This window comes from Salvia splendens, chromosome 12, assembly GCF_004379255.2.
Source record: "Salvia splendens isolate huo1 chromosome 12, SspV2, whole genome shotgun sequence".
In the NCBI taxonomy this organism is placed as follows: Eukaryota; Viridiplantae; Streptophyta; class Magnoliopsida; order Lamiales; family Lamiaceae; genus Salvia; species Salvia splendens.
This window is the reverse complement of record NC_056043.1, coordinates 8,681,600-8,707,203: the sequence shown is the minus strand read 5'-3', so window position 1 is coordinate 8,707,203 and position 25,604 is coordinate 8,681,600. Positions and strand designations below refer to the sequence as shown.

General features: G+C 43.9%; 2 protein-coding genes, 1 long non-coding RNA gene and 1 pseudogene across 3 annotated transcripts; 1 reads left to right on the top strand and 3 right to left on the bottom strand.

Moving 5' to 3' along the window:
• Window positions 1-1,632: 1,632 nt before the first annotated feature.
• LOC121759205 (protein BASIC PENTACYSTEINE2-like) lies at window positions 1,633-3,501 on the top strand. The gene is made up of 2 exons (XM_042154705.1): window positions 1,633-1,754; window positions 2,352-3,501. The coding sequence occupies exon 2, from the start codon at window positions 2,365-2,367 to the stop codon at window positions 3,232-3,234; it is 870 nt and encodes a 289-aa protein (XP_042010639.1). The 5' UTR covers window positions 1,633-1,754; window positions 2,352-2,364; the 3' UTR covers window positions 3,235-3,501.
• A 2,299-nt stretch (window positions 3,502-5,800) lies between these two features.
• Window positions 5,801-7,057, bottom strand: LOC121756978 (putative clathrin assembly protein At1g25240). The gene has a single exon (XM_042152421.1). The coding sequence runs from the start codon at window positions 6,848-6,850 to the stop codon at window positions 5,888-5,890; it is 963 nt and encodes a 320-aa protein (XP_042008355.1). The 5' UTR covers window positions 6,851-7,057; the 3' UTR covers window positions 5,801-5,887.
• A 228-nt stretch (window positions 7,058-7,285) lies between these two features.
• LOC121758675 lies at window positions 7,286-24,612 on the bottom strand (annotated as a pseudogene).
• LOC121758676 lies at window positions 12,383-12,791 on the bottom strand. Its single transcript, XR_006041535.1, has 3 exons — window positions 12,755-12,791; window positions 12,587-12,674; window positions 12,383-12,506 (listed from the first exon to the last, which is right to left on the bottom strand). It is a non-coding gene; the product is annotated as an uncharacterized LOC121758676 (long non-coding RNA).
• Window positions 24,613-25,604: the final 992 nt, after the last annotated feature.

Below are 25,604 nucleotides of genomic sequence, written 5' to 3'. Positions count from 1 at the left end.
AAATAGATACATATATTTTTATGGAATAAACAAAAATAGAAAGTACATATATATTTTTTTTATGAACAGCAAAAGTATTTTTCAAAACTTGCACCAAGTCAAAATGAGACTTTAAATTATTATCAGTATATTTTTAAGAAAGGATCAAACATTAAATATAGCACAACTGTAGTGTTAGAGCATTCCCAACGCGGAGAGGACGGGCCGCGACTGGGGTCCGGCTTGGGCCGCGGGCGTTAAACGGGGGAGATTTGCGGCCTGGAACGGTCCCGGTGCAGCAGTTGCGTCCCGGGGCCGCACCCGGGGTCCGGCCTGGCCGACGTTGGAGGTGAGCTTTTTCCGTCCCGGGCCCCAATTTCTGGAGGAAAAAGAGGGAGAGGGAGGGGGAGAGGGAGGAAGAGGAGGAAGAGAGCGATGGCTCAATTTCTGATTTTTTTTACATTTGGAAGAGGAAGAAGAGGGAGGGGGAGAGGAAGAAGAGGGGCGACAAAACCCCCAATTTTTCTCATTTTTGTTGCATTTTTTTTGCATTTTGAGGAAGAAGAGGGGCGAGAGGAAGAGGAAGAAGAGTAATTTATTTTTGCATTTTTTTTATGTTCTAATTTTTAATTTTTTTAGTTTCTAATTTATTATTTTTGAATTTAAAATAAATTTCTCATGTTATAATTGTTCAACGTTTTCAATTTTTACAAGTAAAATAGGTTGAAGTTGTGAATAGTGCAATTTAATAATTGTGGTCTGAGATGCTGTGTGCAGGGTTAGAGGAGTTGTGGTATGTGATTCAAATTTAGGAGAATGATGACACGAAAAGGACCTGGGGCCTGAATTGGGACTGGGCTGAGATGTACTTAGAGTGTCCACTATGGGGAGCCCGCGGCTATAGCCGCGGGTTGGGGCGGAGGGCGAGCGACTATAGTGGGGAAATTGTCCGGAGGGCGGGCGGACAACATTTGGGGGCGGTAGGGGTGGCGGACGCGGGATAGGCGGGGTTGGGGCGAGCCCGCGGCTGGGGAGAATTAGCCGCGCCTATAGTCGCGGCGCCCATAGGGGGCGGACAATCGGCGCGGCAGATTCAATTTCGAATTTTTTTTTATTTACCTCTATAAATACCACTCCCCACCACCTATTTTTCACCATTTTCACAAAATCCATCCACTCACTATTTACACAACCACTCTCTAAAAATGCACCGAGACGACGACGAATCACCCGACTCTCAGGAATCGGGCTATGGCAGCAATCCATCACATCCGTCGGGCTATCCTTCGCAGCCATCGGGATTTGGCGCCCAATAGCCGACTCTGACACCGAGTAGACAGTAGCGGAGTTTTTAGTTATATTTTATTTTAATTATTCGTTGTATAATTTTACCGGTTTGCAATACAACGAATATTCGGCCCTAATTACCTCGTTTTTATTTGCACTGCGATTATTTTAATTACAAAATTTGGGGGCTATTGGAGGTGTCCACTATAGTGGCGGAAATAGAATTTTACGGCCGTGGACAACAAAACTGGGGCTATGGATAAAAACTGGGGCTATGGACAAAGACTTGGGCCGGGCTATTGGGCGTTTCCGCTTATAGTTGATACCCTTCTATCTTAGTTACAATTTCTAATGTCATAGCTATGTTTTTCATATTAAATGCGGAAATCTATTTGATGAAAACTCAATTTTGATTTTTGAGGGCCTCTGTCTGTCTCTCTGGCTCCTCTCTCCTCTCTCCTCTCTCCTCTCTGTCTGTTTACCCACAAGTAAGTTCTCTCTCTCCCTCTCTCCCTCTCCCTCTCTCCCTCTATCTTTCAAAATAATATTATCTGGGCGTTCTCTCTCTCTCCGCCTTCCTCTACATCTATTGGAATATTAAATGTGTAAATTTTTCTATTTGGAATATCTGTATGCGATTTTCGTTCTGATCTACGTCTTCTCATTAATTGTTATTGTAGATCTGTTATTGTGTGAATTTGTGTTCAGATCTGTGACAAAGTGCCCAAGATTCAATCTTTTGATTAGGGCGCTCGTTTTCGCTAGCTTGTTTATGGAAAATTGTTATTTTGCAGGAATCTGTTTGATTTCAAAGAAGAATTGTTATTCTATGTTTTACTTAGTTTCAGATCTTATGGTTTTTGCAGTTTTTGGTGTAACGCCCACGATTAATTTTTTGTGTAGTTTTATGATAATGTTAGGTGTAAAACGGTTGGAATTCTCAAAATTTGAATTTTGGGTTGATTAGATCATTTCTACATTTGGATAGTGTTTTCTTCTTGGTGGTTTGATATGTTCACATGTTTAAATGTTGATAAAGTGGAAATATTTGGGTACTTAATTTAATGAATGTGGTTACTTCTTAGAGGTGTAGATTATATGGATGATGATAGCCTGAGGAATTGGGGTTATTATGAACCTCCCCTTAAAGGGCTCGGTCTCCAGCTCATGTCGTCTCTGACAGAGCGAGACACGAAGCCTTTCCTAACCGGGCGCAACAATCCTGTGATGGTCTCAGCGAATGGCGCCTTCCACCACCGTGATTGTGTTGTTACTGAGCCACCGGTCACACACATGGACTACGTTAGGGATAGCTGGATAAACCACAGGGAGAAGTTCTTGCATATGTTCCCGGGGAACCCTTACAGCTCTAGCTCCGTTCTTGCTGAGTCTTCCGGAAGCCACCATGCGATGCAGATGGTGCAGCACCAGCCTCCTCAGCAACATCAAGAAACAGCCAAAGATATTAAGCCAGGCTTGGAAGAGCTGGTTGTCAAGAAGGAAAACGGATCTCCCAAAAAGAGGGCGGCGGCTGCAACCCCCAAAACTCCGAAAGCAAAGAAGCCTAGGAAAAGCCCTGCGCCCAAGGAAAATGGTAATGGTAATCCTTCTGCTCAACGTGCAAAAACAGCGAAGAAGAACGTTGAAGTTGTTATAAATGGAATGGATATGGATATTACTGGCATACCGATTCCTGTTTGCTCTTGCACCGGTTCCCCCCAGCAGTGTTATAGGTGGGGATGTGGGGGCTGGCAGTCTGCATGCTGCACCACGACTATATCAATGTATCCATTGCCGATGAGCCAGAAAAGACGTGGGGCCAGAATTGCTGGCCGGAAGATGAGTCAGGGCGCGTTTAAGAAGGTTTTGGAGAAACTTGCTACGGAGGACTATAACTTTGCTAACCCCATTGACCTGAGGACATATTGGGCAAAACATGGGACCAACAAGTTTGTGATAATCAGATAGACTAAAGCATCGGCATTGGCAGCATCAGCCTCGTCCTCATCCTCCTCCTCCGCATCTGGTCCGTTTTTCATGTATATATCATGTGGCCTCTTGCAGTTATTTCCTTGGTATTTTGTAGCCCTTGAATTATCGTATTTATGATACATGTTTGAAATCCTTGACTCTCCCAAACACATTAATTAGTTCTCCTTTGTTTACCCAGGATAGGGTAATGGATATTTCTTTTATTCCTACAGAATGAATGAATGAATGATTTTCAGATTTGCATCTTTTCTCTACTAGGAGTATTATTTTTCTTACGAGTATGTTTCACTTGTTATTTTTACATGAGAAAACCAGCAAATGCAGGGGATAATTGCTTCTTTTTGCTACAATACTTTTTTTTTTATAGAATGTCTGTTTGATTCTTAGGCAGTGCCAATATATGCAAAAACAAAATTTGCTACTTTGGTTTCAAACTTGATTTAGTTGAAACTAAAAGTGGTAGTAGTACTATAGTACTACTTACTAATTTTTATAAAATTGATAGTGTAGATTTTCCAAACCTAAAAGTGAAAAATAAATATTACTGTACTCCATATAAGCATAGGGTAATTTTAACACTTGATTTGAAATTTTTTTATAACATAGTTGAATTAAAAAATAGGAACTCCTGAGAGGAGTCTCTATCCTATGCTATTACTGGGTTTTGATGTACGATTATGACTTATCGCTGCTGCCTACAATAAGAGGAGCCCACCATTATTTCCTCGATATTTTGCTGACAAAAGTTTATGAGATATTGTGATTGACATGATTTTTCATATCCAGAAGTTATCTGTCTCTTTCGATATAAATAATCTAGTTATCCTCACAAGACATAATTGGTTGGAGATAACTTCGAAAACTATTTTCGGAAAATGTTGTCTGATAATTGATATCACCTTCAAGCAAACTTGCATAGTATAATTTTAAAAAGAATAAAGTACGACACAAAGGAAAGTAAAAATACCTTATTGATTTTTGTCATAAATTAATACTTCCTCGTCCTCTGATAGGAGTTCCGGTCACTTTTACACATTTATTTAATAAAAATATTTTGCACATTCATTTAATAAAAATGATATTATTAAATAGTTAAAGTGGAGAAATGATAAAGTAAAAGTGAAAATAATATATGAGATTGTATCCTAAAGCGAAAATTTTACTTATTCTATCCCTTCACATAATTACGTTTTTGTTCGTTATTTTCCTTTCTCAGAAAAATCCAAGGTGTTAGTTACCATTTTCCTCTGCTACTGCATTGCTATAGCCAATCCATATTTTCACATCATCATTATTACTATTATATTTCATTTTTAATTTTAATTATTAGTGTCAAATAAAATAAATAAATAAACATTTAACAAAGATAAACTAGAAAATACAGAGAAAAGCAGACGTCAAATGTCATCATCATCCAAAGTCCAAACCCAATTTTCTCTGGATCTTCTTGATGGTAGCCCTAAGCTAAGCTCCTTCCTGATTTCCTCGTCGATTTCGGTTCTGTGCAACTTGTAGCAGCCCAACAACGAATGGTTCTGACCGACATGTCATCTTCTTCGCCAGCTCGACGCGATTGCGCTTCTGACCCGCTCGTATGTGCTTTCCCCTTCCACTTGGCCGAGGGGTAGACAAACTCTCCTCCTGGGCTTCGCTCAAGTCGATCGGCTCCGTTCTGGAACCGTAACCGTAAGGTTCGGCAATTTCCAAAACCAGAATCGGCGGTTCCGAACCATAACCGCCGGTTCCGGAACCGTGGCGGGGAGTAGTTCACCCCTCTTTCACTCGGGCGAAAGCGCAGACGTCTCGACTCCTTTTTCCTTCCCTTTCCCCCTCGCCTTCCCCTTTCATCTTCGGAGGAGGAGATGATTATATGTCAAACAGCCCATACTTGTCCGTGCTGAACTCCGGGCCAGTCACCGAAACAGTTGTGGATCCGTCCGAGGGGTACTACCGATCAAAATAGGTGGACATACTTCGTCATCGTAATGCGGATTGTACCCCGTCCGTAGCTCCACTGGTTGTAATTTTAGGTTGCCTGCGGAGTTAAGGGTCTACTATCCCCGACCTAGGCATTGACGTGATATATAGGGAAGCCAAGATATGGGTGGCCGCCATGGTACATAAAGTCTGGGTATTGGTTGTTTACGCCGGGATATTGATTCCATCGTGATTCATTATTAGAGCTAGAGAGAAAGTAAAAGAAATTGTAGAGAAGAGTATGAGAGGAGTGAGGTAAAAAATAAATGGGTACGGGCGGGGTATATATAGAAAATAAAAATCAAATAAAAAAAAAGGGGATCGGCGCCTTAGATCGGTGGTCTCGCGCCACAGAATCGGCTGTGTGGGGGCCGCCGATCGGCACCATTGCCTCAGTGGTGCCAATCTCATTTGGCTTCGTTTACCGCACCGGAGACAAGAGGACCAGCGCCATGAACCAGTTCGAGGGGATGAGCATACCAAGAGAAGAAAGCCACACGGATAACGTATATATATATGAGGTTAAGGTATATTTAAAGATCTAAGTAAAGAACTTAGATCAATATTAATGAATATTTAAAGTATGATTTTAATTTGTTGCCATCATAGAACATACATCCAGCATAGTATACAGAAATGAATGGGGGCCAATCTAAAACAAGGTAATCAAATCCGGCGCTTCTCCAATTCTACTCTCATGTTGCTGCTGACCACACCTTGCCGCCACAGAATCTTCCTCAAATCTCTCCCATTCCTGTGTGATCACCGTCTTCATCTCCACCTTCTCTTTCGTCAATCCCTCCACGATCTCCTCCAGTTCCCTTATCCCCTCCTCCGGGATCCGGTCGATCACCGGAAACTCCACCGCGTTCGCGATCCGAATCTCTCTACACTCGTCCAGGAAGTCCGCCAGCTCGTCCCCCTGCCTCGTCGCGTTCCGCACCACGCGCAGCGCCATAGCCGCCTCCGCCCTCCCCGCCGAGTAGATGTCCAGCAGCACCGTCGCGATCCCGCGGCATATCTTGCCGTACACCTCGTACAACTCCACCACCACCCCTTCCATGACGTCCAGCACGAGCGGGGCGAAGGCCGCGGCCGGCGCAGGCCTGACCGCCACGAGGAGGTCGATCAGCCCCTGGAGGCTCTGCAGCATGAGCAGCTCCTGCTTCATGTCGCATGCATCGCGGCGGTGGAGGAGAAACGTGGTGGCGGATTTGTGGTTGAGGAAGGCGTAGTAGGCGCGGACGAAGGGGTCGAAAGGGGAGGCGTCATAAGGGGCGCGGAAGGAGGAGAGGTCGAAGGGGAGGCAGCCGATGGAGGAGGGGGAGGGGGAGTTGAGGAGGGCGTGGGTGAGGAGGAGGCCTTTAAGGGCGACGGGCCAGCTGCGGGTTTTCGAGATCCGGGAGGAGAGGGAGCGGAGGATGGGAGTGAGGTTGGAGGGGGACAGGCGGAGCCAGTGGCGAACGCGGTCGATGTTGCGGCGGGAGGAGGTGGGGTGGTGGGAGGTGGCGCGGATGACGGCCTTTTCGATGTCCGGGTGGCGGCGGGAGAGGCTCGCCTGCCAGAGGCTGCCCTGGTCCTTGAGGGCGTCCGAGGCTCGCTTCCATAGCCTCATTTTCCGCTGCTCTGCGTTTTTTTTTTCTTTTAATATTTTTAGGTAAGTGTTTGATTTGGTTTGGCTTTTTTTAGTTTCTAAATTCGAAATGGGGAAGGAGAGGACTGAGGAGACGCGTTTTGCGGTTGGGGAGCCGTCTATGGAATTCCAACTATCCCAGACGTGCCTTATACATGCACATTATTTATTATTAATACAATACACATAATTTTATAATATCAAAATAGCTATTTTAATATATTTATTTAGTTAAAAATGAGATAAAACCAGTAGACTAACAATGCAATCCATCTGTTTCAAAACAGAGAGGTAGGACCTACTCTATTGCATATGATCATTTCACCAGTTGTGAAATCAAAAGGTTGGACAGCATCTAGCGACTTCTATCAAATTACATACCTTTAGCAGACTAAGATTTCTTTGTGGGGAGAGTTTGAGATGTTTCTGTCACAGTGATCTGGCAACGTTCTTGAACTCGTTCAAGCAGGAATGCAGTGTTTTCTGGCGCTTTTGGACTGATTGCTTTTCGTTCTGAAGCATATCAATAACTTCAGGTGCAACGAACATGTCCATGAATTTCACATCAGTAACAGCAAACAAATCCAATCCGAGCACAACCATAAGCCTCTCGCGACTGCATTAGAGCAAAGAACTTATGTCAATCAGAAAAATGTGAACAAAAACTGCATTTTGAATCGAAAGAGTGAAGTGCTATCAGCTAAAAACATGGGGGATACTATAGCTTAATAAATATAGTGAAAGAGTTATGTTACCAAGGTGTGAGGAATCCTGAGTTTAAACTTGATGCCACACCCCTCTCAACCAGAACTTCACAAATTCCGGCAAAATGTTGAGCAGCACATGAACATATCTCTGTGTATACAGATCCTGAACCTGCTCCACCAGAAAACAGGACACCACCATTTTGGGTTCTGAAGTGAGCCAAATTCTTGTTATTGCCTGCAATTCTAGCTTGCCGTTTCCTTGCTCCAACTTCAACACAATTACTGGGTTCTTTCTTTACCACGTAGTTTCCATCACATGGTTGATTAGGTGATGGGGTCTCAGGCACAGTCATCTGACATTCTTTTAGGACTTCTCTAGATTCAATCATTTTTCCTCGAGTCGTCTCATCTTTTCCTGGAGGGATGTTTTCTGGCTGGTCAATAATTTCTCGACGAGCTATATGCCCTCCATCTGATAGATCAAAAGCAAATGAGCCAGTTTGGACTTTATTTCCACGGTAAATAGAGTTTACACCGGAACTGAAACTCCCAGAGATGTCACTCTCATAGCAAATCAGAGAGTATGAACTTGTGACTGAATCCAGATGGTGCCGAACTACTTGTTTGCGTTGCTTGGCAAGATCCTTTACAAAGCTGTAGTAAGAGTGTCTCAAAGCAGCAAGGAAACCAACAAACCCGTCCATGTCTCCAGCTTGCTGACCATCCTAACAAAATTAAGGCAAATGAAAAGAGGAAGTCATGTAATCAGCTAAAACTATAGCTTTGCTCTTGTTTCCTAAGAGGAGAAAGGGGCATATGAATTACAGAATAGTTGTTTTAGGGAGAGAAAAGGATCATATAACATGCAACTTTTTTAAAAAGTAAATAATATTAGTAGTCTAAACTATAAAACAAAGGTTTAGGGGTATAATCAATGATGGAGAGCTGGAAGATGCTAGTTTTTTAACTGAGCATAACTATTATATTGGGGGACACTATATCTTTGATCATACTATCTAATAGCAACAATCAACAATTGTGTATTTCAAGGTGATAAACATGTACGTATTGAACTCCATAGAGCGACCATAGAATAAATTTGCCATTAAGAAACTATGAACTGAAAAAATTTTGTGGTTCTAAACTTACATCCTGTGTGATGATGGCGGTTTCTCTCAATGGCAATATCAAAAAGATTGCACAAGACAAAAGCAAGGCGGTCACATGCTGTGTCTAGAAGAGGAGCAAGCCACAACTTAGCTGCAGTACGAGCAATCTCTGCAGCAGCCTCTGAAACTCCTCTACTCCCATTCCGGCCAGCATGTGCAGGTAAGATATTTGCCACCTGCCAAATAACCAAGGAAGGAATTATTAACAAAAATATTTTACTAAAAACTATTTTGCGTTGAGGATATGCACCTTCTCTCTTGACACTACTGGGCATTCCATAGAATAGGTGGCCATGCGGAACTCATGGATTACTCTTTCAAATGCAGCGCCACCATAAAGACGAAGAGTTGAATTGGGAGGCTTTGTATCTGTGCTAACACCAGGCCAACCTCCTATACCACTCTCAAGTTTTTCTTCTTCTGTTGTTTTCCCCCATTGTTCTGGTGCTGGATCAGCTGCTCCATCAAGAAGTGATTCCTTCAAGGATTACAGTAAATACAATCACAATCTTTACAAACAAATCAACATCAGAGCAATGAGGCTCAATTTGCAAAACTGAAATATTCTTATATTAAGTTAGAATATACACCAGATGGTTGCTCAGAGATGCGGTATGCAACATAGCAGATCTGCGAAGGTGCGTGACATCAGAAGTTCCCTGTATTTTGACCTCCATTCTAGTCGACTCAGCGGTTACCTCACTACAGCGTTGTTCTAATAAGGCCAATGTAGAAGGGGCAACCTCCTTATACCTCTTCTGTAGTTCAGATTCTAAATAATCCCTAAGACAGCCAAAACCTATGTGGGATCTATACTTGTCTTCATCAAATCCACCTTTGACTGCATCACGTAAATGGTGTATCACTTCTGTATCTACCTGAGATATTTTCCTACGAAACTCGTCATTTGACACAATACTTTTATCCTTTGGAAGAGCAACAAAAAAGGTCGAGTGTTCACCCCAAGGTATCCACCCGCACTTAAATAGCTGTCCACTTCCCAACATGACTAACTCGAGACATGACTAACTCAAGACATAGAAGCGCAATCTAAAACTATTTATTCCTTTTCTTTCTCTAAAACTACTCCTATAAAATACATAACATACCTTAAGTCGGTTATCAAATTTGGAGACAACAACAAATGTGCGCTTGAATGTTGGATCTAGCTTACGTATTGAGTCCAACCACAAAGATGAACACCATTCAACACTGCTCTGTTGAAGAAATAGAATAATACGATGAGGTGGACTAGCCAAGGATTTGACCATCGACAAAATATCATCTGGTGTACTCTCTGGTTCACCCTTCTTTGCCTGTCAAACAAAGTCAGGAAATAAGTTGCAAACATAAACAAAAGAAACCTTTCATATAATATTCAAGTTTCCTTTTGGAGAAAATCGCGTTTCTAGGCTACTTGGCCTTTAAAATAACGCAAATGTACCCATTTTGTTATCAATTCCATTTATGGGAAAAACGCCGATGAAGTTGGCGTGTTTATAAGTAAAAACGCCAGTGTTATTGGCGTGTCTATACGCAAACACGCCAACACAGTTGGCGTTTTAAAATGGCACCGTATGTTGCTCGTATTTTTAACCAAAATACTTAAATGTAAACACGCCAACGAAGTTGGCGTGTTTAAAAGTAAAGACGCCAATCTTGATGGCGTGTTTAAGTTATAAAACGCCAAGGACATTGGCGTGTTTAACATAAAAAACGCCAACCTGATCGGCGTTTTCCGGTTGAACCATATAACGCAGATCTCCCCCAAAATCGCAAACCCTAGTCACATTCACTCCCCAAAACGCGAAAAACCTTCCCAAAGCTGAAAAATGCGAAAACGCTTGCCTTGGTCGGGTCAACCCGGTGGTGGATTGAAGCGTGTAGATTTCTAGACTCTCCACCGCCAGAATCGGGAAGGGTATCCGTAGCTTCTTTACCCGGAGAAGGCGAGACAATTGAATGTGTAACAACTATTTAGTTGAATTGAACATTGTTCTGTTTATAATCGTAGCTATTTATTGAATTGCACATTGTAACGTTTTACTTAAAATTTTGGTAAGGAAAAATATTCCCAAGTCAAATTTTCCCCAAGTTTAAAACGCCAATTGGAGTGGCGTTTTCTTTAAAACACGCCGACTCCAGTGGCGTGTTTATTCAGAAACGTTACGTCGGCGTAGGAAAAAAGTTCAAAAAATGCTAACTGTAAAACGCCAACGGCGATGGCGTTTTACCCCAAAAACGCCAATATTGTTGGCGTCTTACCAAAAAACGCCAATTGGATTGGCGTCTTTTAAAACACGCCGACTACATTGGCGTGTTTATTCAGAAACGTTAGCTGGGCGTAGGAAAAAATTTCAAAAAATGCTAACTGTAACACTCCATCGTTGTTGGCGTGTTCCTTGAAAAACGCCAATAAAGTTGGCGTCTTATGGAAAAACGCCACTGTCGTCGGCGTTTTTATGCAGAATGTCCGCTACAACGTAGCAAAATTTGGCCAAATTTTCCCTAAGTTAAAAACGCCAATTGGAGTGGCGTTTTATACAAAATCTTAGCGATATAAAACGGCCAACTGGGAATGGCATGTTTGTTCCTATCGTCGACCAATAAGTAATATAAAGAGTTCAAAATATCAATATGAATACGTGTAAAAAGAGGATTTATCAAATTACTAATATAAAGAGTTCAAATCAATGAAAAACCACCAATATCAATAGAATGTATCAAATTAGTTTAATCATCTCGCCGTTTCCGCATAAATAAACCCCGTATCCCCTTCCCAATTCTGGATGTAGATCTAGGGATCCTTGAGGGAGGAGTATCTTGAACAACAACGTTCTGTAGATCCACCCCAAAAAAGTCATCTTGCACAGACGACCGCGGTGGAGAAGTGGGGACATCACTGAGGCCAATATCTTCTCCAGTACCACCGGTGTAGCTGACAGAATGACGGCCTCGAACAGCAGATCTAGGTGGAGGTGGTTCCACAAAATCGTCATCGGAGCGGTGTACGGGCTGAGATGACGACTCTCCGCAGGCGGTTTTCTTCTTGATTCGTCGTTTTGCCTTTTGCCTTACGGGTACGTCCACGTCCATTGCAGAGCGCTGCGAAGGACGGTAGTCCATCCGCTCAGCCTCCCCGGATATCCGCAGTCCTTCTTCAATCATCCTCGAAATGGTTCCCAAAGCCGGATGTTCTGTCGTATCTTGGCCACTTAGAAAGTGGCGCACGTTGTGAAGTGTCTCCACCTACAATTATCAAAGTTAAATACATATCATAATATGAATTTAAATAATTAACTAGGGTTTGGTTAAGTATGAATAATTTACCGCGAATCTATGAGAAGATGCCGTTTCGTGGAAGCCCTGTTCAGCATGCACACCAGGTTTGGTTAAATACACCACAGTTATCTGCCGAAACCAATCCATATATTCTTCGGTTGCAACAGGCTCATCACTGTACTCCAGATCAGTCCACACCAAAAAGTGTCTGTTGTCCCACTCCTGTATATATTTGGCGTGCCAATCAACCCAATTTCGACCAGCTTTTCCACGACGATCCTGTTTCGCAAAATCAGTACCGTGGAACCGGGGGAGTTGCGGGATATACGGTTGGACAATCCCAAATTGGAGCAACACTCGGTGTGGCAGGTGTGGCTCAGCCAGATTCCAGCAAATAAGCGTTGTTATCGACATCCATACAGGACGACCGGCATCACAACTTTCCGGCAACTCCCGTTGGAGATAAGGCATCCAAATAAACTACATGTAACACAAATTTATTCAAATTAATTTCAATAAAAAACAACAAACAAAAAACAATTTATAAGTATATGAAGTACCTGGTTGGCATGCATCATGGAGAACTGATCTCGGAAATTTTCAATACAATGTCCGGGTGCTTTTACATACGACGCCGGACCATTCCATCTATAAAATGTAAATTATGAGCGAATAACACGAAGATTTATGAACATAAAGCTTAAAAAATGAATTAATGAACAACTTACGCGCTTGCACATGGTAGATAGTCTGTATGCACGGGATCTAGCATCCTCGGTCTAATATTTGGGATTCTCTCCCAAGCCCACAGCTGTAATAGAGTTAAGGCTCCCCCGACATCCGTCCTCTTAGCAACGGCAGCTTCACACAAATTGTGGTACAAGCAAGCAAGCGTCGCACCACCCCAGCTATAGGTAGAACACCGTTCTATATCCATGAAAAATTGCAGGTAGAAGAACGGAATTTTATTTCCGGTGGCATTCGGGATCATCAGACCACCAAGTAATAGCAGACAATAGATACGAGCCAACTGAGCATATATATTGTGTTCGTGCTCATCATTCAGCTCAATCCTCAATTGACGCGATAAGCTTGTCTGCTTAAAAGCCATTTCCTTCAACTCGGATGCGTCCGGTATGAATCCTAGAAAATCCAAACACCTGTCCTGCCAATATCCCGGTTGTGTCGGGGGGATGTAACCCGTCACAGCCTCTCCATCAAATTTCAGGCCCCATAAAACCTCCACGTCTTCCAATGTTACAGTCGCTTCACCGACTGGGAAGTGAAACGTGTGAGTCTCTGGCCTCCAACGTTCAATCAAAGCGGTGATAAGATGGTGGTCAATTTCCTTTGGCTGACCACACCTCAATAAACCGCCGAACCCCATCTGATCCACTAGTGCCAAAACACGGGAGCTCTTTCTTCTTTTGTGCTAAGAAGTTAATGGAATTCCAAAATAATGAAGGAGAATAGATTCATTCTACTAGAGGGGGTGACGCATAATGTTTGTGCGTCGTTTATTAATGACGCACAATCCTTATGCGTCGTTTAATAATGACGCACAAAGATTATGCGTCGCTTAACAACGCATAAGGGTTGTGCGTCGCTATTGAACGACGCACAAACATTATGCGTCGTTAAGTCGGGTTTTAACCCCCTCCAGGCAGACACAGATCACAGAACGAACATTCACACACTTTCATTTCCTCTCTCGGCGATTTCCGGCGTTTTCAGGCGATTTCCGGCGATTTCTCCATAAGATCCGGTAATTTGTTAATCAATTTAGCTACATTCGACATTATTCATGTTTATTGCGCTTTCATTTGTTAGTTTGACCCAATTTATACAAATTAGGGCTTGTAGGAAAAATGTCCTTAATTGTCGTTGGTTTATATGTTTTTGATGCAGAAATCATGCAAGTATTTGTGAGTTTGTATTGGGGTGGTAGAGTAGTTCAACTACCACATATGGGTATTGGTTATGACCCACCTCGTGCGAGGAGCTCCATTATATTAAATTCAGGTGTTTCCTATTATGAGTTGGTAGCAATGATTTGTGATGCAATGGGAATAGATATGAACCAACACACAATTGAATTATTATGGAGACAATGTATAGTCTATGGTTCCGGTATGAGTTATACATGTTCTGTGATTCGCAATGATGATAGTGTAATGTTTATGTTCAACAATGCTCAAAATTCAAGTGGTTGTATTGAATTATTTGTTGAGTATTCACCTGTGAGGAGTGAAGAAATCCCACCAGTTGTTGATTATGGTATTGGAGCATCTGCGAGGTTTGAACAAATGAGTTTTGACTGTGGTATTGGTTCATCTGCGAGGGTGGACCAAATGAGCTTTGATCGTAGTATGAATGAGCAGCGAGATGTTGTAGATGTTGTAGATGTTGCTGATGTTGGGGTTGGATTGAATGATGAGGTCGATGCTGCAGATGATCTTGCTGAGCCAAGGCCACTATCTGAGACAGAGGCAGACCCCGATCTCAGTGATGGTGATGGTGCTGATGATGTCGGTGCTAGTTCTGATGATGAGATAGTACCATGTAAACCTGTTATGCAAGGTGAACAACCACTTCCGGAATACAATCCTAGTGGGTTTAGATTCTTTCGTGAATTACCAAGTCGTCCTTCTGGAGTATCGGATGATGTGGGTGGTAATGAACACAGCCTTTTGTATTGGAATGAGAATGAGCCGCATCGGATTGTGTTGGGAACAAAATTCGATTCCAAGCTACACGTGAAGACTGCTATTACTATGTGGAGTTTGTGGAATGAAAAACAGTTTAAGGTTGTCGAGAGCAAACTAAGAAGGTGGCATGCTGTATGCAAATTTCCAGCAGGAACGACAGTAACAGGGGCAGGCATCATCAGCACCACCGACGCTGAAAAGGCGAGGGAATGTAAGTGGGAGGTTTCGGTTACACAAAGGTCGCATGACGATATGTGGGAAGTTAGGAAGTGGAAGAATCGACATACTTGTATAGGCCATCGTGCTAATAGAGATCATGCTAACTTTTCATCCCCAATGATAGCTCTGTTGATTCGACATCATGTGCGACAATGTGCCGATTTCAAGGTCTTCTCCATAATAGCTGATGTTCAAGACAGATTTGGTGTGTTAATCAGTTATAAGAAGGCGTGGTATGCAAAGAGAAAGGCTATAGAGTTTGTATACGGTGGATGGGAGGAATCGTTTAGGCAGTTGCCAAGCTACATGTTTGAACTCCAGTCACAGAATATGGGCACAATTGTTGAGTGGAAGCATAACGATCTGTTGAGTCAGAGGCGTACAATGGTGTTCAACTATGTTTTCTGGGCATTTGGGCCTGCAATACATGCGTTCCAGAAGGCCGCACCGGTTTTAACAGTTGACGGGACTCACCTCCGAGGAAGATTTAAAGGTAAGTTGCTTGTTGCTTGTGGTTTTGATGCTAACAAGACATGCTTGCCTATTGCATATGCGGTGGTGGATGAAGAAACCAATGACAGTTGGTCGTGGTTTATGGATCATGTCAGAACTCATGTGGTGAAATACGAGCGGGAGGTGTGCATTATATCAGATAGGCATAAAGGACTCTTGAATGCAATGTAGTCTGAAATCATGACAAGGGCCCCGCAGATACACCACAAATTTTGTTTGCTTCATGTTAGGGCAAATGTGTTGAAGAAGCACAAGGGTCCCAATGTGAAGGCCATTATATGGAAGTTGGGGGTAAGTTCTCAGGAACGTAAATTTACCAGAAGACGTCGAGCACTATATGATGTCAACAGTGGTGCGGTTCGAATGTTAAATAGGATTACAAAAGAATGTTGGTCACTGTGCTACGATGGTGGACTTAGGTGGGGGGTGGCCACAACAAACATGTCGGAGTGCTACAATAACGTCTTGAGGGGTGTGAGAGAGTTGCCGATTAGAGCGTTGGTTGATTTGACATTTTGGAGGACGGTGAAATGGTGGGTGGAGAAGAAGACAACAATCGAACACACCGAAGGTGAATTAACCCCATGGGCGAGGGACAAACTTGCTAAGAATGACTCAAAGGGGCGAAAACATTACGTCACTGTCATTGACCGAGATGTTGGGAAGTACCATGTCCGAACTCGAGGAAGAATCGTAAAAGGAGTGTCAAAGGGCAACAATGTTCAAATAGTCAGGTATTTGGAATCGAGTTGCAGTTGTGGTAAGTGGCAGATGTGGAGAATCCCTTGTTCGCATGCTTGTGCGGTTGCTAGAGACAGAGGTCATGTTATGATGGACCTCATAGATGAGAAGTACTACCTAGGTACATGGAGATCACAGTACTATACTCAAGTTTCATTTGATGCACCAAGACACGAAGAGTATTGGGTTGCACCTTCATGGAAATTGTGCATCACCCCTCAGCAGTTGATTCCTAGAACGCGTGGCCGCGTTAGAAGAAGGAGGATACTTAATCAAATGGATGTCCAGGAGGAAGATGAACCGAGGGCTCCCCGCCGCTGCAGAAATTGCGGGATAGAGGGGCATGACCGAAGAAATTGCTCGGCCGGTGCCGTTCAGTAAAGTCGTGGTATGTTATGTTTATGTATAAACTACTATGTTTATGTATCTGTGTTTGAGGCTGATGTAATAGGTACTATGTGTATGTGTCAACATATGTGAGATGTTAGTCGACAATTTTTCAAAAATGTTAAAAAATCACAAGTTTGTGGACTCAGTGCGCTACGAAAATCGCCCGGTGACGCATAATCGTTATGCGTCACTAAACCCTCTGGACTCAAAAATCACAATCCGACTTCAAAATCGTCATTGGATTGCTCAAAATCGCCCGCTCGGGCGTTTTATAAATGCAAAATCGCCCGCTCGGGCGAAGTTTCTGGAATCTACAGTGTGTTTCTTCATTCACTCGGTGACGCATAACTGTTATGCGTCACTAACAAACGACGCATAATTATTATGCGTCACTAACGAACGACGCATAACAATTATGCGTCACCCAGAAACGACGCATAACTGTTATGCGTCACCGAGTGAATGAAGAAACACACGGTAGATTCCAGAAAATTGTTCATACCTGTTATGCGTCAAAAATCATAATACTTGTTCATTCCACCATATCTAAAATGTTCATAACAACCGGTTTCAATAGACACAAAGAACGAATTACCGAAATTGTTCAAAAATTGCAGGATAGAAAATATGTGAGATGACAACCTGTTTCATCACATCAAAAATTGTTCAAAACAAATTACTTTCATACATTCCGAAAGAACGAATCACATTCGAAATCTATCTAGATGAAGGCGTGAACTTTGTCGGAGCTTTCCCTTTGTTCTTCCTTGTTGACAATCCCCTTAATACATTGTGCATAGCCCTCCCAATCGCACTTGATGAACTCTTCATAGCTGGTCGTGAGGATCCCTCGGACGTTCGTCGGAATATTACTTCGTCTTCTTCTTCCCCGCCGACTTCTTCTTCTTCCCCGCCCTCTTCTTCTTCTTCTTATTCCCCGCCCTCTTCTTCCCCCACAGGATCAACAAATTGATAATTTTGAAAGTATGAATCACGCCCTGGTTGAGTTGCACCCCAATCAGACCCACCGCCAAAGAACGAATCACATGATGCCCGTGCTCCCCATTGCGAGGGCTCGTGGCTTGCACCACTCAACTGAGACCATCCTGGGGGATCGTGCTCCGGACTCAAGGGCTCTGGTACCGCATAATCAGGTTGCGGCGGTTGCTGCTGCGACAACCTATGCTGTCGTGTAATCCCGTGTCCTCCCGTCCGGACACCCGGCAGTCCATGACGAAGAGAAGTTGGTGGGCGTGGCGGCATGACCACATTTCGCCGTTGCGATGTTGGATACTCCATCACATCAGTATGGTCCGTCGTACGAAGCGCCTCAGCAGCCATTGCACGAATCTGCCGTAATCGAGGGTCTGTGTCGTGTTCAGAGGTCAAATGCCATATCCCCTGAATGGTCTCGACCTAGATAGCACAAATACAAAATCATTACAATCAATCTATACAAACTTCAAACTAAATACATTATAATATAAAAAAACATAACATACCAATTTCATCATAGAAGATGCTGACTCGTTCATCCCAACCGTTGACTGTGTCGCAGGTTGAACTAGGTACGACACTGTGATCCTATTGAACCACGCCATATAGCCCGGATTAATGCTACCATCCATGGTCATCGTGGCATGATCAAAATTTGCTTGGAACCTGTGGTGTCTCAAATCCCATTCTTCAATGTAGAATTTATGTACCTTAGCCCAATCGGCGCCCTTCCTCCCACGGCGGTGACTTTTAGACAGATGTCCGGCATTATGTAGCATCCTATCACAATACTGAGGAATACGCTGGTAGCGGTTGATTTGTCGGCAAACGCGTCCAGCCTCGTGTGCCTCGACAAATGACCAGCACACCAAATATGTGTCGCACAAGTAGGATGTGGTCGAATCAATGCAGTAATCGGGCAGGATACAATCTGTATATGGTGTCCACAGAAACTACAAAAACATAATATCATTCACACAATTAATTTCATACTAGATTAATTCATTAGCTAAGCTAACAAAAATAAATTTCACCTGGCCCGGACGAATCAATGATAACTGATCACGATAATGAGCTACTGAATGTTGGGGCGCATTTCCAATTTCAGTAACTCCGTGCCACCTACACGGAATATTAATATCAAAAGTTACCCAAAAAAATACATAATTAAGTACGTTACTTAAAAAAAATATTACTTGGCTCCACACGGGGTATACGGCGTGTGCGTAGGCGATATCAAGAAGGCTGGCCTCAATGTAGGCATTCTTTCCCACGCCCACAGCTGCAAGAGAACCATAGGGCCACCCACATCTCTTCTCTGTCTGCCTACAGAAGCTTCGCACAAATAATGATACAGGTATGCTAAAGCAGCACTACCCCAACTGATATTAGCCACGTCTTCCGGATCGTCAAAGGCATTTATCCACATAAAGGGGACCTTGCACCCGGTAGTGTCCGGTAAAATAAGCCCCCCTAACAAGATTAGAGCATGTATACGTGCTCTTTGGACGTATGCATACTCATGCAGCCCATCACCCAACGACATAGTCGCTTGGTTGATCAGAGACGTCATCAACAACCCACCGTGCTTCGTTTCTGTTTCTGCGTCAGGTATCCATCCCAACACATCTCTACACTTGCTGGGCCAATCTTCATATCCAATAGGGTAGTCACAGCCAGTGAAAACACGACCGGCTGCTCTCAAACCCCACAGGTTTTGCACATCCTGTAAGGTTACGGTTACCTCACCAACTGGAAGGTGGAAACAGTGGGTCTCAGGCCTCCATCGCTCGATCAATGCAGTTATTAGGTCATTGTCCATCCTTCTTGGCCTTCCACATTCAATCACACCTCTGAACCCCCAAACATCAAGCCAATGCATCACATCTTCATATATTGGCAGTGCCCAAACCTTACTCTCCGTCCTACGAACTCTCAACACATTTGTTGTGCCATTCGCCAACAATGAGGCTGAAATATGTTCGTTTTGATGAAACAGTACGGATGGATCCTCAGGTCCATAACATAACTGTTGTTCAGAACTTGCAGATGCCATCTACTTCAAAACATTCACCCAACATATAATAGCATAAGATAACTAAAATTTTCACATTTTTGCACAAGAATATATCTATTTTCTGCACTTTGTGTATATAATTTCAATTGAACCACTTACTTCTACAATTGACCCTAAATTCATGTGAAACACACAAATACGCAACAAAACAACACAAATAAACAACACACTAACAGAAATCGTCCGTAAATTGAGCAATTTCATATAAACCCTAACTTTACTAAATTAGGGAAAACCTCCATAACTTCAGCAATTATTGATTTATGTAGCCAAATGGATGAATAATTACCGAAATATGTTTGGTATTTGGTTGAAATCTGTCGGAAAACGCCTCAAATCGCCGGAAATCGTCGCTGAAATCGCCCCTCCTTCGCTGCTCGCTGCGTCGTCTGTCAATTACGAGCATTCTGCCCTCTTAATCCCGATTTAACGACGCACAAATAATATACGTCTTTACTGAAAGACGCATATATATTGTGCGTCTTTTAGCAACGACGCATAACAGTTTTGCGTCGTTTATCGACGCATAATCTATATGCGTCGTTTTTTATAGACGCATATTATTTGTGCGTCTTTCAGTAAAGACGCATAACATTTGTGCGTTTCATTAATAACGACGCACAAATGTTATGCGTCACTCACTGTGCGGGAATTCATCTATTGCTCTTCATTAAATTGGAATTAAGTTAACATGCATTCACAAAAATAGAATTTTGCCCAAAACACGGTGATGTATGGGAACATTCCAAATTATTCCTTCATATCGTCGGCAGCGTACGTATTCGGATGAAACTCCTGCCCATATGTTATTAGAGACGTGTTGTCTCTGAAGATACAGTACAGAAGGATCCGCAGGACCACACGCAAGCCGACGAGCAGAAGTCGAAGATGATGCCATAATTTACCTACACGACATTCATAATCCAAATTTAACATTTACCAAACATAAATCATTTCAATAATTACATACAATTTAATCCAATTTCACAATATGGAACACCAAAATCAAATAATTCACAATACACAAATTCACCTACACAACATTTCACATCCAAAATCATAACACAATTCATCTACACAAAAATTGACAATTTCAATTACAAATTTGTCCAACCTAACAATTTCAATTTGTCCAATTTCAATTTGACAAACCTAACAATATAAACAAATTTAACAATTCAAACAAATCAACATACATCAACCAAAACCCACATAAACCAAAACAATTTGCCCAATTTTTTAGCTATAACAACCCTAGGGTTTAGGTTTATAATCAAATTTATACACAAATTCACTTAAACCCAAACAATCCAACATAATAATCAACAATAATGTCATTCAACCAATCCAAAATGCATAATATTTCAACTCAATTCACAACCCATTACAAACCCTAGCTAACTATCCAACAATTACTCTAATAATGTAAAAGATAAGCATACTAACCGAAGAAAATATATGAATCTGGGGAAGAATAGCACCGATTGATGAATGGAGGGCGAAATCACGGAGAGGAGGGCGAATTCGCGGAGACTGACGCTGCTTGGAGAAAAATCGCAAAGTGTGGTGTGGCTGTGATGTTTTCGCGATTTGGGGGTGGAGGCTGCTATATCAGCCTGTTAAAACATGCCACTCAAATTGGCGTTTTTTGGTTAAACACGCCGATGTTATTGGCGTCTTTCCTTTTAAACACGCCGATGTCATTGGCGTGTTTTATATACTACACGCCAACACCAATGGCGTGTTTCTACGTAATGATCATTGGAAAGAATACGCCCAAAATACGGCACAAGTATAAAACGCCGTCTTCGTTGGCGTCTTTACGTTTAGACACGCCAATAACACTGGCGTTTTTACTTATAAACACGCCAACTTCATCGGCGTTTTTCCCATAAATGGAATTGATAACAAAATGGGTACATTTGCGTTATTTTAAAGGCCAAGTAGCCTTGAAACGCGATTTTCTCTTTCCTTGTGTACCTAGAGAATAAAACCTGGAGTATCTATAATGGTAAGGTTAGGACAATGTGCATATTCCACTCTCATAACAATGGGCTTAGCTGAAACTGCAGTTTTGGTCTCCCTCAAAAGTGCTTAAGTACGAGATTTAATCGTATCTGCAATAGCTATAGATGATACCATTTCGTTCCCATATTCTTCAGAATCCTCATCCTGCTCCACTAACCAGATTACTACTCACTCAAAACAAGCAAGGGTTTGTTTTATTCATTTAAATATTTTCAAGTGCGCACTTAAGTCAAATCTGATTAATCGCTAGAAACGTTCATGAACGGCATATCCAAATGATGCTAACTCAAATTCAAGAGTAACTAATTTACTGATTCAACCATTCCCTAAAATGTTCACAATGTGGTCGGACTTATAAACCCTTGAATCCAGAACATTTGAACATCGGGGTATTGAAGCATCGTATTCTAAATACAAAGGAAATCGTTCATTCAATTCGAATTTCGAAATTACTCATAGCCATTCTCAATCAAATTTTTGTACAGAAAATTCACCACAGATAACAAAACTACGAAGAAATAGGAGGAACGTTAGGCCATCCACAATAGGAATAGCCCAGCAATAGCCCAGCCATAGCCTAGCCACTGCCACATCATCAGCACTAAAAATCCTCCTGCCACATCATAAATAGCCCAGCCATAGCCTAGCCACATCATAAATAGCCCAGCCACATCAATAGCCACATCACTAATAACAATTATATAAAATGACATAATTAACAATCACACAATATACGGAATTTAATTTATGAGACATATACGGGAAACATTAATAATACTATTAAAAATTTAAAAAGTACAATAATTTAAAAATATTACAATAATTAAAAAAAGTACAATAATTAAAAAAAAGTACAATAATTCACTCCTCGTCGCCGTCGTCGTCTCCTCCGTCGCTGTCGCCACCATCGCCTCCGCCTCCGTCGCCGTCGCCTCTACTCCCGGCAGCTTCCCTCCGTGCCGCCTCCAAATCCTCCTGCATGCTCAGGAGCAATGTTTGAAGCAAACTCTTCTCCACGGGGTCCACCGCCGCCCGCTATTCGGCCATCGTCTTGACCATCTGAGCGTGCGTTTATTGACGCGCGAAGAATTTGAGATCCGCTGTGGATTGGCCAAGGGGGGATGCCGACTGGACCTCCTGTGAACCCCCGGCGACCCCATCGCCTCCCGTTGAGCCCGCTTGTGCCCAACCGGGGCGAGTACGGCGAGCAAACAAACGAGGAGTCGGGACCTCCTGGGCCGTTTCAGGGAGGTCGTGGGAACCACCGCTACTGCCGCTGAAATCACCGGAATAGTTCAGCCGTTGCTTCTTCGGCCAGCCAGAGTCGACACCTACTCGGAACTTCTCGGAGTCGTTCAGCACAAGATAGCAGTTCCAGTAGGTGAAGTCCTTGTACACCCCATTCAGGGGGAAGGCTTTCTCCGCTATCCTCCTGCAGTCGTCCTCAGTTTGCCCACTGCTCATCATGCGGAGGGCGTTGGTGTACAAGCCCGAAAATCGGGAGACCGCAACCCTGATTCGGTCCCACGCCTTCCGGCAATCCTCCCCATTGCGTGGCCTCCCCTCCGGGCAAAACCTCTGGTAGGCTGCTGCTATCTTGCCCCACAAGTTGACGATCCTCTGGTTGTTCGAAACGAGAGCATCGTCGCAAACACTCACCCACGCCTTGGACAGCGCGACGTTCTCCGCGTCCGTCCACCTCCTCCGTACCGCGTTGTCGTCCTCACCCGGCTGCGAGGACTCGCCGACCCTTTTCCCCTTGCCTTTCTTCTTTGGGGTGCCCCGACCCCGCCCTGCGCCCCCCGTTTGAACGGGAGCATCCGGAATACCGGAAAGATCTATCCCCAAGTCATCGAAGGAGAAAGTGTCAAACTGGGCCGGAGGCGCAGCCTCCGTTGGCGTCGATGTGTGCGACGAACCAGTCGAAAAATCAACACTGGGGCGATAGACGTCCCCCGGCGTCCCCTGTGTCGCCGGTACCCCGCCGGGCATCATCTGCATTCCGGGTGCCCACCCCGGTATCTGGACACTGGGTGCCCACCCCGACATCGCCGGAAACGCCCCCGGCAGACTCCCCCCGCTGGTATCCCGGGCATCATCTGCTGCCACAGGTACATGTTGTAGTATGGGTGCATCTGACTCGGGTGCATCTGACTCCATCCACCTCCCACGGGGATCGGAGGAGTTTGAGATCCGCTACTCCCTGAAGTAGGCTCGTTGTTGAGATCCATTTACCGTTGTTGATCTTGTACAGAAATTTAGATAGAGAGAGTACTTGTTAATACAAGTGGTGCGAATGAAAATGACAGGCAAGTCGCGTACATATAGTGTTTCGGAATAAAAAAAAAATTCGCGCTAGGCGGTGTGCTAGGCGATCCGGACGCTGCAATAGCGCCTAGCGGATCGTTTAGCGCACCGCCTAGCGCCGCGGAACCGCCGAGCGCTAGGCGGTTTTTTTCTGCGAAATCGGCTAGGCGGCTGCAATAGTTCGCCTAGCGCACCGCCTAGCGCCGGCGCTCGGCTAGGCGGTGCGCTAGGCGCTATTGTGGATGCTCTTAGGGACCTGAAATCGGCAGCGGGGCTCAAGCGCATTGGAGTCGTGAATCATCTGTAAAATGAGAGGGCGTCGAGTGCCCATTTCGACTTCACGCACATTGAATCGGAACCCTAGCAGCGCTTCAAGCAGTGAGCTCTTGCCGTCGGACTGGCCGCCCAATGCTACGATTTCGGGGATCGGGAGCTTCTCTCCGAAGGCGACGGCGGCTGCCTAAAGGCGGTTGTAGGCCTCAAATCTCCGTTTGTTGGAAGTGTCCATAGCCTGATGATGTTGCTTTTGTTTCCTAGAAGCCGACTTCTCGGCTGAAGGCGTTTTGGATGCAGAGGTGAGGAAGTCGCGGCTGCCGTCGGTGGCCATTGGATCAGAATTTGAAATGTTGGCGTCGCGATTTTATGGAAACGGATGTTTCAAATTTTGAATTTGTGGGGGCTTTTTCTTTTTCAGTTCTAGGCTATTTTATAAATTCCATAAGTGTACTGGGATTTTTTTAAATTCCGGCTTTAGGAGAGACGCATGATCCTCATGCGTCGCCCGTTAATGAAACGCATGACCGTGATGCGTTTTAGGGTAAGACGTATGCGTCTTTCATTTTTTTTTAATTGAGGGTAAAATGCATGACCCTCATGCGTCTCTCTTTCGAATCCTCCAAAACTATTGTCTTCGTCTTCGATAGGGCTTCGCGTGAGAATCTTGCACGCCCCCATCGGAGTCCGGATGAGAGTGGTGTGCACAATCTGAACCGGACCAGCGGTTTACCGCCGGTTCGTGAACCGGAACCGGCGGTTTGAACCGTCCGGCGGTTCGGCGGTTAACACGGGCCGGTTCAGGTTCGGCAAAATCATGAACCGTGAACCGGCGGTTCGTCAGTTTGAACCGCTGGTTCAACGGTTCAAACGGCTAAATCCAGGATAGGTTCGTAGGGGTTCAAAGTAGGGACCGGTGTGAACCGGTGGTTTTGACGAAAACCGCCGGTTTTGGGCGAAAACCGCCTGTTTTGGACGAAAACCGTTGGTTCAAACAGGCGGTTCCGACCGGTTTCCTCCGGTTCCGGGTGTTTTTCAGGCGTAGGGGCTAGGGTGCAGCGCATGGGCATGCGTGTCGGTCAGAAACCGGCAGTTTTCTGTCGGAAAACCGTGGAAAAATCACCGGTTTTGTGGAAAAACCGCCGGTTTCGTGGGTGAACCGCCGGTTCGGGCGGTAAACCGGCGGTTTGGCCGAAAATTTGAAATTTGAAATTTTTTCTTTTTTTTTTATTTCTTCCAATTTTACTCCTATAAATACCCCACTTCTCCTTCATTTCTCCTCACCCCATTCTTGTGTTAATAAGAATTTCTCTTCTCAATCTCAAT

Bases quoted from the DNA above. Each gene is read 5' to 3' on its own strand.
- LOC121759205 (XM_042154705.1), top strand. From the start codon at position 2,365: ATGGATGATGATAGCCTGAGGAATTGGGGTTATTATGAACCTCCCCTT.
- LOC121756978 (XM_042152421.1), bottom strand. From the start codon at position 6,850: ATGAGGCTATGGAAGCGAGCCTCGGACGCCCTCAAGGACCAGGGCAGC.